This window comes from Nansenia antarctica (genome assembly GCF_963989245.1).
Source record: "Nansenia antarctica genome assembly, chromosome: 2".
NCBI classification, from domain to species: domain Eukaryota; kingdom Metazoa; phylum Chordata; class Actinopteri; order Argentiniformes; family Microstomatidae; genus Nansenia; species Nansenia antarctica.
This window is the reverse complement of record NC_137675.1, coordinates 52,859,901-52,869,850: the sequence shown is the minus strand read 5'-3', so window position 1 is coordinate 52,869,850 and position 9,950 is coordinate 52,859,901. Positions and strand designations below refer to the sequence as shown.

At 47.5% G+C, this 9,950-nt stretch overlaps 1 protein-coding gene across 1 annotated transcript in view; it reads left to right on the top strand.

Moving 5' to 3' along the window:
- The window catches only part of LOC308150264 (cohesin subunit SA-1-like), a gene marked incomplete at both ends in the record, with an annotated part of 12,685 nt that extends 3,746 nt beyond the window's left edge, over window positions 1-8,939 (top strand). The window contains 10 exons of the mRNA XM_080523114.1: window positions 766-858; window positions 1,337-1,429; window positions 2,412-2,612; window positions 3,599-3,666; window positions 3,971-4,058; window positions 5,794-5,886; window positions 6,300-6,468; window positions 6,991-7,184; window positions 7,832-7,956; window positions 8,885-8,939. Coding sequence (XP_080379240.1) covers window positions 766-858; window positions 1,337-1,429; window positions 2,412-2,612; window positions 3,599-3,666; window positions 3,971-4,058; window positions 5,794-5,886; window positions 6,300-6,468; window positions 6,991-7,184; window positions 7,832-7,956; window positions 8,885-8,939 — 1,179 coding nt within the window. The remainder of the gene's footprint in view (window positions 1-765; window positions 859-1,336; window positions 1,430-2,411; window positions 2,613-3,598; window positions 3,667-3,970; window positions 4,059-5,793; window positions 5,887-6,299; window positions 6,469-6,990; window positions 7,185-7,831; window positions 7,957-8,884) is intronic.
- Between the last annotated feature and the right edge of the window lie 1,011 nt (window positions 8,940-9,950).

Genomic DNA, 9,950 nt, shown 5'->3' with positions numbered 1-9,950 from the left:
TCCTGCAAACGTTGCAGCTCAAAGTGCTTTAATCATTATATAATGATAATGTAATAATTTCGTTATTTAAAGGCAATTTTAAAAAGATAGGTTTTTAGTCTTGACTTGAAAATATTTGCTATCTCTCTCTCTCTCTACCTCTCTCTTTCTCTACCTCTCTCTTTCTTTCTCTCTCTATCTCCCTCTCTCTACCTCTCTCTTTCTCTACCTCTCTCTTTCTCTACCTCTCTCTCTCTACCTCTCGCTCTACCTCTCTCTCTACCTCTCTCTTTCTTTCTCTCCCTCTATCTCCCTCTCTCTACCTCTCTCTTTCTCTACCTCTCTCTTGCTCTACCTCTCTCTACCTCTCTCTTTCTCTCTCTACCTCTCTATCTCTCTCTCTCCCTCTCTCTCTCTCCCTCCCTCTCTCCCTGTGTTAGGTCTGGAGGATGAGGAGGAGGTGGCTCTGATAGAGCTGATGATGTGTGCAGTCAGACAGGCATCTGAAGGACACCCACCTCCTGGGAGAGCTCAGGGCAAGAGGGTGAGAGAGGAGAACACTACTGTACTGTCTGACGAGAGGAGGACGTGTGTGTGTGTGTGTGTGTGTGTTGCTTTTCATTCTGCTTGTGCACATCTTCATGCTTTCTTATATGTTTGTGTTAATGCAAGGAATGTTTTCTTGCTTTGTTTGCCTTTGAATGTTTGTCTGTGTGTGTGTGTGTGTGTGTGTGTGTGTGTGTGTCTGTGTGTGGGTGTGTGGGTGTGTGTGTGTGTGTGCCCTAGATCCTGGGCAAGAAGGATAAGAAGACACAAGCTCAGGACAGAAGACGCATCTCCACTCACTTCATCCCCCAGCTGCCCCAGCTTCTGGCCAAGGTGGTGAACATTAACAATACATTATAGTGTCTATCAACTGTTAACTCTACATTTATTGTGAGTTCTATACACACACATACACACACACACACACACACACACACACACACAGCGGCTGTGGCGCAGGAGGTAGAACCCGGTTCGAACCCCGGCTGGCCACATGTCGAGGTGTCCATGGGCAAGACACCGAACCCCCAATTGAACTCCCAATGAGCGGGGCCGGCGCCTTGCATGGTAGCTTGCCGCCATCGGTGTGTGAATGTGTGTGTGAATGTGAGGCCATTGTAAAGCGCTTTGGAATAAGGCGCTATATAAGTCAGTCCATTACACACACACACACACACACACACACACACACACACACACACACACACACACACACACACACACACACACACACACACATACACATGTCAGCGCTCATGGTTTGAACTTACTATTTGATTTCAATATGTTTCTCTTCCACCCCCATACACAGTACTCAGCAGACACAGAGAAGGTGTCCAGCCTCCTCAAGGCCCCTCTGTACTTTGACCTGGAGACCTACAGCAGTGCTGGCAGACTGGAGAAGGTAGGAGGGAGGAGGAGGGAGATGAGTAGGGGAGAGCGCTGCATACACGCCCATAGCTATAATGTCATATTATTGCTCTCAGTACAAATATTGGAGAAAGAGGAAGGCAAAAGACTGAAATACTCCACTCCGTTCATCATATTCACCCTTCTTACCCCACCTTTTTTTCTCTTTTATCTTTGTCCTCCTTGTATTCATCCCTTCTTCGCCTGTTGTCAATCACATTACATTTCTGCTGCAGGTGCACACACACACACACACACACACACACACACACACACCTTTATCCAAAGCGACTTACAACAAAAACATTTGTGTATGTAAGTGAAGTGAATCATCTATCCACCAGTCATGGCAGGAAAAGGTCATCTATGCTCAGGGCCAGGGGCCATTGGCAGTCGTAGTGCTAGAAGAAGGAAGATCTTTAAAATATATATATTAAATGTAAAATATATATATATATATATTAACAGTAGAGAAACTGTACAGGGGGGGTAGAGGGACAGTTAAGATGTATCCTGAAGAGATGGAGGTCTTCAGTCTACGGCGGAAGATAGGGAGTGACTCTGCAGTCCTGGTTCCACCAGCTTCACTCTCTCTTTTCCATCAGCGTTCACTCTCTCTCTCTCTCTCTGTCTCTCTCTCTCTCTCTCTCTCTCTCTCTCTCCCCCCCCCTCTCTGTCTCTCTCTCTCTCTGTCTCTCTCTCTCTCTCTCTCTCTGTCTCTGTCTCTCTCTCTCTCTGTCTCTCTCCCCCCTCTCTCTCTCTCTGTCTCTCTCTCCCCTCTCTCTCTCTCTGTCTCTCTCTGTCTCTCTCCCCCCTCTCTCTCTCTCCCCCTCTGTCTCTATCTCTTTCCCCCTCCCTCCCTCTCTCTCTCTCTCTCTCTCTCTCCCCCTCTGTCTCTCTCCCCCTCTGTCTCTCTCCCCCCCTCTCTCTCTCTCTCTCTCCCTCTCCCCCCCCCTCTCTCTCTCTCTCTCTGTCAGTTTCTGGACCTGCTCCTGTCCCAGCTGTGTGGCATCGTGGAGAAGCACGTGGACTCTGGGGTGTTGGAGGCGTGTGCCCGTGTGGCGTGTGCCCTGTGTGCAGAGAGCTACACCTTCTCCTCCCGCGCCGACCTGGCGATCAGCCAGCTGCTGGACGGCCTGATGGAGCGCTTCAGCTCCCATCTCAGCGACCTGCTGCGGGTACACACACACACTCTTACACACACGAACGCATACACATGCACGCACTCACACACACTCGCACGCAATCACGCATACACACGCACGCACTCTCACATTCGCACTCACACACACACACTCTCAAATTCGCACTCACACACACTCGCATTCGCTCTGACACACACTCACTTTACATTTACATTTTTGGCATTTAGCAGACGCCTTATTCCAAAGCGACTTACAATCAATACATTTGAATACTAAGCATGTGAATCAGCAGTCCACTATTCGTTGCAGGAAGAGTACTCTAGCTCGGGCCCGGGGCCACTGATAGAAGGAAAAACCTTCTCCCTATTATCGCCTTCTACTAAAACTTTTTATTTATTTATTTTTTTTATTATTATTTTTTTACTGGAGAAACTGAGAAACAGTACAAGGGGGGCAGTAGAAGTTCTTAGGGACACAGTAGAGGGGAAAGCGGGTGTCTTTAGGAGACGTAGTGGTGAGGGTCAGAAGATGTCTCAGGAGGAGCAGTTAAGATGTAACCTGAAGAGATGGGTCTTCAGTCTACGACGGAAGATGGGTAGTGACTCTGCCTTTCTGACGGCCGTGGGGAGCTCATTCCACCAGCGGGGAGCCAGTCTTGTGAAGAGACGTGATCGGGCAGCCCGACTGCAGCCCGACTGCAGCCCGACTCTCACACACACTCTCACACACTCACATGCTCTCACACACACACACACTCTCTCATACTCACACACACACACACACACACTCGCATTCGCTCTGACACACACTCACTCTCACACATACTCTCACACACTCACCCACACACACACTCACTCACACACACACACCCACACTCACACACACGCTTGACTTGAGTCTCATTCAGTTCATCTCTCTAGTCTTTAACTTGAGCTGATGAGGCTTGTGTGCGCCCCGGGTGTAGATGTGAGAGAGCCTTTGAGGTGTTGTGGGTAATGAGGTTTCCTGTCTGTGCCCAGGGCTTTGCTGAAGAAGATGATGTGTACAGTGCTGCGGTCGCCCTGAAGAGGATCGCTGCCTTCAGCGGGTAAGAGAGTGTCGACTAGTGTGTGAAATGAAATAATACTGATGAAATGCCCTTAACACATATTTTGAATAGGAATGGCCAAGCAAAGGCCTTTAATCGTTTTCAGAACAGGTGTTGTTTGATGTGATTTTCTTTTATTTACTTTGTGTTCTCTCATCTTTTTATAATCATATTATTCTATGTGAGTTTGGATGTCTGTGTGTGTGTCTGTGTGTCTGTGTGTGTGAATGTGTGTATGTGTGTATGTGTGTGTGTCTGTGTGTGTGTGTGTTGGCTGCCCTGATATGTGTGTTTCTGTTTTCAGTGCCAAGGACCTGACTGCGTTGAAGCTGTTTGAGCCCTGCTTTCAGTTGCTGAAGAGCGGCGTGGAGTCTGGAGACTTCGACAAGGAGGTGTGTGTGTGTGTGTGTGTGTGTGTGTGTGTGTGTGTGTTTCCTCGCATCTCTCCTGGCAGACACTGTATATAATACACACACACACACACACACACAACTTTATTCTATCTGGTTTCAGCTGATGGTCCCAGCCCTGAAGTGTGCATATTTCCACCTGGTCTGGGAGAAAGTGAGGGTGTCCAACTCTACACCAACCAAGGTGTGTGTGTGTGTGTGTGTGTGATGATGTCCATAACTCGACGTGTATGTCCATCTGTGTGTGTGTGTGTGTGTGTGTGAGAGAGAGTGTGTGTGTCCATATCTGTGTGTGTGTGTGTGTGTGTGTGTGTGTGTGTGTGTGTGAGCGTGTGTCCATATCTGTGTGTGTATGTGTGAGTGACGTGTGTCCATATCTGTGTGTGTGTGTGTGTGTGAGCGTGTGTCCATATCTGTGTGTGTGTGTGTGTGTGTGAGCGTGAGCGTGTGTCCATATCTGTGTGTGTGTGTGTGTGTGTGTGTGTGTGTGTGTGTGTGTGTGTGTGTGTGTGAGTGACGTGTGTCCATATCTGTGTGTGCCTGACTACTCTGGCATTGCCTGTCTGCCGTATTTACCTTTTTTTAGTATTTACATACTGTAGTATTACCAAACTCTGTCCATCTAGCCTATTAACACAGATGTAGCCACCCTGTACCTATAGTGGCGGTGGCTTAGTGGATAGCTAGTTGGACTGATGGTGATCTGAAGATCATGCGTCCAAACCCCACCTGGGAACACCGCCGCCGCCACCACTAGTGTGCCCTTGAGTAAGGCACTTAGCCCTAAGTTACTCCAGGGAGACCTAAAGATAAAAAGCATTTTTCCTAAATGATAAAAATGTAAATGTATTACATGGTGCTACTGTATTCACACACCAAAGTGCCCATATTTCACCACGGCACTGCCTGCCTGCCTGCCTGCTTAAGCCTCTCACCAGCTGTGAGGACAGCATGCAATTAACACAGCAATCTGTTCAAGAGCATCTGAGGCCACAGCGCCGCGGTCAGGCTTCTACAGTACACACACACACACACACAGATTTGGACACATACTCACACAGATATGGACACACGTCGCTCACACATACTCACACAGATATGGACACACACACACACACAGATGGACATACACACAGATATGGACACACGCTCACACATGCTCACACATACTCACACAGATATGGACACACGTCGCTCACACATACTCACACAGATTTGGACACACGCTCACACACACACACACACACACACACAGATATGGACACACACTCTCACACACACACGCTCACACACACACACACACACACATATATGGACACACACTCACACACACACACACACACAGATATGGACACACGTCACTCACACATACACACACAGATATGGACACACACACAGATGGACATACACATCGAGTTATGGACATCATCACACACACACACACACACACATGCAGTCAGTTATGATGATGAGGCAAACTGACATGGCTGTTTAGCCAACATCGCAGAGCTCCAACATAAACAGACACAAATCCCCCCCCTCCTTAATACTATGTTTAGTCATTCAGAAACCTGCCACTCTCGTGTCTCATTCTGTCGCTCTCTTCCCCCCTCTCTTCCCCCCTCTCTTCCCCCTCTCTCTTCCCTCTCTCTTCCCTCTCTCCCCCCTCTATTCCCCCTCTCTCCCCCCTCTCTTCCTCACACCCACACACTCCTAGGTGGAGCTCAAGCGTCTAAAGAAGGAATTCCACTCGTTCTGTGTGGTGTGTCAGAGCTGTCTGTCAGTGGGCCAGGCTGAGATCAGAGACCAGGTGAGATCAGAGACCAGGTGAGGTCAGAGACCAGGTGAGAGCAGGGGGGGGGGGGAACAATCTGACAAGGATGACAACGACGGGCTGTTTTTGTAAGGCTGCTCCAAACTAGTTGGTAGAGCTGTCTGGTATGGTAGCAGTCGTCACCCAGTGTGGGTGTGTGGGGGGATGATGTGTGGAACTCGACTGTGTGTGCGCATGCGCGGGGGTAGTGGTGGTCTAGTGGATAGTGAGTTGGACTGGTGATCGGAAGGTTGTGAGTTCAAATCCTGCCTGAAACACTAGTGGGCTCTTGAGTAAGGCACCATTCTCAGCCCATAGTGACTCCAGGGGGAATGTCCCTGTAATTGTAATTGTAAGTCGCTTTGGATTAGAAGCGTCTGCTAAATTCTAAATTCCTATCATCTCCCCAGGCGTTTGTGCTGCTGTGTGACCTGTTGCTGCTGCTGGGGGTGGGGGCGATGAGGTCTCAGCCCGCCCTGCGCACGCTGGCCTACCCCCCCTCCGACTCCCTCCGCTCTGAGATGGCCGCCTTCCTCCTGGACTATGTCTTCACTGAGCCTGAGGATGACGAGCTGCTTGGTAGGGAACATTACCTTACGTTACCAACATTCTCTCTCTCTCTCTCACCCATCCTTCCTGTCAATCTCTACTGTCTCTATTGCAGTAAAAATAAAAATATGAGTGGGACTCGTAAAAAAAAAAAAAAAAAAAACGTAAAAAATATATTATATACCGGTGTATATGTTACGGTATATGTGGGAATACGGTTTATGTCGGCATTTCCCGGGGACATGGCAGCATAAAACGTTGACTTGGTACATGCTGGCATGTCTAACCCTAACCCTAGCACCCGAGCACCTAACCCTAGCACCTAACCCTAACCCTAGTTTTCCCACATGTACCGTATTCCCACATGTAGTGAAGTGAAGTGAAGTGAAACTTTATTTATATAGCGCCTTTCGTACACGGATGCAACTCAAAGCGCATTATATATATATACATCTCACATCTCATTCCTCTTTTTGTGCCCGCCCCCCCCCCCCTCTCTCTCTCTCTCTCTCTCTCTGGATAATGTCTTCTTTTGGCTCCTCTCTCCCTCAGATTTTTCAGAAGAGGAAGAAGCGGAGGAGTTGAACATAATCCTCCAGCGGAGGAGAAACCAGGAGTTGAACATATGTCGCCTCCAGCGGAGGAGAAACCAGTTGTCTGGCTTCTGTAAACTGGTCATCTATGGAGTCCTGGACCTCAACGCTGCCATGGACATTTTCAAATACTACAGCAAGGTGGAGAAGAGAGTAAGAGGATGGAAGAGAGGATGATTAGAGGGAAGGAAGATGGAGAACTGGAGGAGAGAGAGGAGGAAGAGATCACCAAAAAAAGTAGCACTGGAAGGAAGAAGTGTGTGAGAAGGTGGAGGAGTGGTGAGAAGTTGTTCTTAGTATCAGTGAGGGGGCGGAATGAGTCAGAGGAGAGAGAGAGAGAGAGAGAGAGAGAGAGAGAGAGAGAGAGAGAGAGAGAGAGAGAGAGAGAGAGAGAGAGAGAGTGGGTGAGAAACAGATGGAAAGTTGAGAAAATGATTGATTAAACACAGTGGTCAGAAGAATGAGAGGAGGATGACGACTCATTCTGTCACGTCTCTCTCCAGTTCTACAAAGACTACGGTGACATCATCATGGAAACCTTGAGCAAAACCAGGCTCATCTGCCCCACGGAGAGCGCCAGCACTGTCTGTCTGAGTCTGCAGCAGGTGTGTGTGTGTGCGTGTGCGCGTGTGTGTGTGTGTGTGCGCGTGTGCGTGTGTGTGCGCGCGTGTTTAAATAAACAATACCTCTGTATTACTGTGTGTAAGTGATGAGGGGTGGACTACTAATAGGGTGTGTGTGGTGTGTGGTGTGTGGTGTGTGGTGTGTGTGTGTGTGTGTGTGTGTGTGTGTTTCCTCAGCTGCTTGCTGCGCTGGCTCCAGAGGAGCGTGGTAGTGAGGAGTTGGGAGAGATCAGAGAGCTGGCCAAGAGACTGGCTATGAGCTTCGGCGTTGACCTGCATATGTCACTGATTACCCTGCATATGTCAGTAACCAGTGTTGGGCACGTTACTTTAAAAAAGTAATTAGTTATAGTTACTAGTTACTTATCCCAAAAAGTAACTGAGTTAGTAACTGAATTACTTCATTATAAAAATAACTAGTTACTAGGGGAAGTAACTATTGCGTTACTTTTTACCACGGTGCAGTGGGCTAGCCGTGGTGTCAGTCAGCCAAATGTGACAAGGAAAAGCTTACCCACTGCCAGATTAGAAGATAAATGTGCCATCTAGGGGACCAAAGTGTCCCTATCAGGAAGAAAATAATTTGGATTTGCAGGGAACTTTTCATATTTATTGCACTTCAACAGACCACAACTGGTATACAGTACATACTGTACTTCAAGTATTTTCTTCATTACAAAAGTAAACATTTAACAATATGAAGTGCTTTTAAATCTTTGTTGTGTAAATCAAATAAATCAAACTGTCACACAACTTCAACTGGTAGACAGACTGTAACTTCAAGTATTTTCAACACAACAAAAGTAAACAGTTAAACAATATGAAGTGCTTTTAAAGTAGTACTGAAATCCATCCATACACTCCTTCCTAACACTCATCCATCCATGCATGCATTCATTCATCCAGCCAACCCAGTCATCTAACCATCCTAGCCATTAAACCAGTGATTGTATCTTGATCGAGGTAAACTCTTTATATCACTTCGGATGCCCATCTGGGTCCGTGGATAAGAAGAGGTTAAAAGCAGAAGCTTTTCAAACTTCTGGTCAGAGAGCCTGTTCCTCTTTGGAGTGAAGACGAGCTTCCCCAGGCTAAACAGTCTCTCTACGGGGGCGCTGGATGGAGTGGCTGCATTGTATTTGAGTGAAATTTTCTTTATCCGTGGAAATCCATTAAGAGTGTCCATCCCTTGTCCTCCTGATTTGAGATAATCCATAACTTCACTTTCAGCAGTAGCAGAGGGGTCATCCTCATCCTCAAAGGAAAAGAACTCCTCTATGGCTGAGTCAGTGAGTGTTGGTGTGCTGGTAGTACCTGTTTGCTGGTCTTCGTCTTGGACACTTTTCCGGCACTCTGCCAGCAGACTTGCCTTGGCCTTATCCTTCCTGTCCTGTGTCCGCAGCCAACGTAGTTTAAACCTGGGCAGAGTCACAGCAGCCAAGACAGCATTGTCGCTTTCCAGCACCTCTGCAAATCTTGTTTTGATTGCCTGAAATGATACATAATGCAAAGAGCATATTATACTGACTGTCTTACACACACACACACACAAACAAACACACACACACACACACACTAATAGCATTACACATTAACCATATTTAAAAACTTTTCATAATGTATGGATGCATTTAATGTATTTAAAGATAAATACTAGTTCTTACCTTGACAACTGCCTCTGGGAGGTCAACAAGGATTTGCAGGCCACTCTTCAGTTCCAGGGTCTTGAACATCAGTGTCTCGAGCGTGGGTAGGAGTGTGCCATGGAAACAGTGGTCTTCTCCCTGAAGAATGTCTAAGGCCACTGTTAGTGGCTTCATTACACTACAGTACTCCCTGATGAACTGATGCTCTCGTTCAGTGATGGCTTTCAACCCGAACTTGGAGGAGATGGTGTTCAGCTCGACTATAGGGATTTCACAGATTCGAACAAGGGCATCATAGAACGAGTTCCATCTTGTAGTGCAAGGGACTAGCAGCTTCCTTGCGATGACATCATCCACGGTCTCTGCGGCCACCGTTGAACGGCTAGCCTTGTTCCATAAGCCTGTGCATTTTGTCGTAGCACTTCTGTATATTGCTTTTGCTTCTGGTCTTGACAGTAGCCACTTGTCAACATCAGTACATGAAACCAGGTTTAATGTGTGCGATGCACATCTCTGATGTGGCGGCAAAGTAATCACAGCATCATCACCAACACTGTTTTGCAAGACATCATTAATGTTCATAAAAGTCACCTCATCCTCATCCTCCCCAGAGTCATCCTCCTTGGCTGGCTGGTACATTTTGAAGGCCT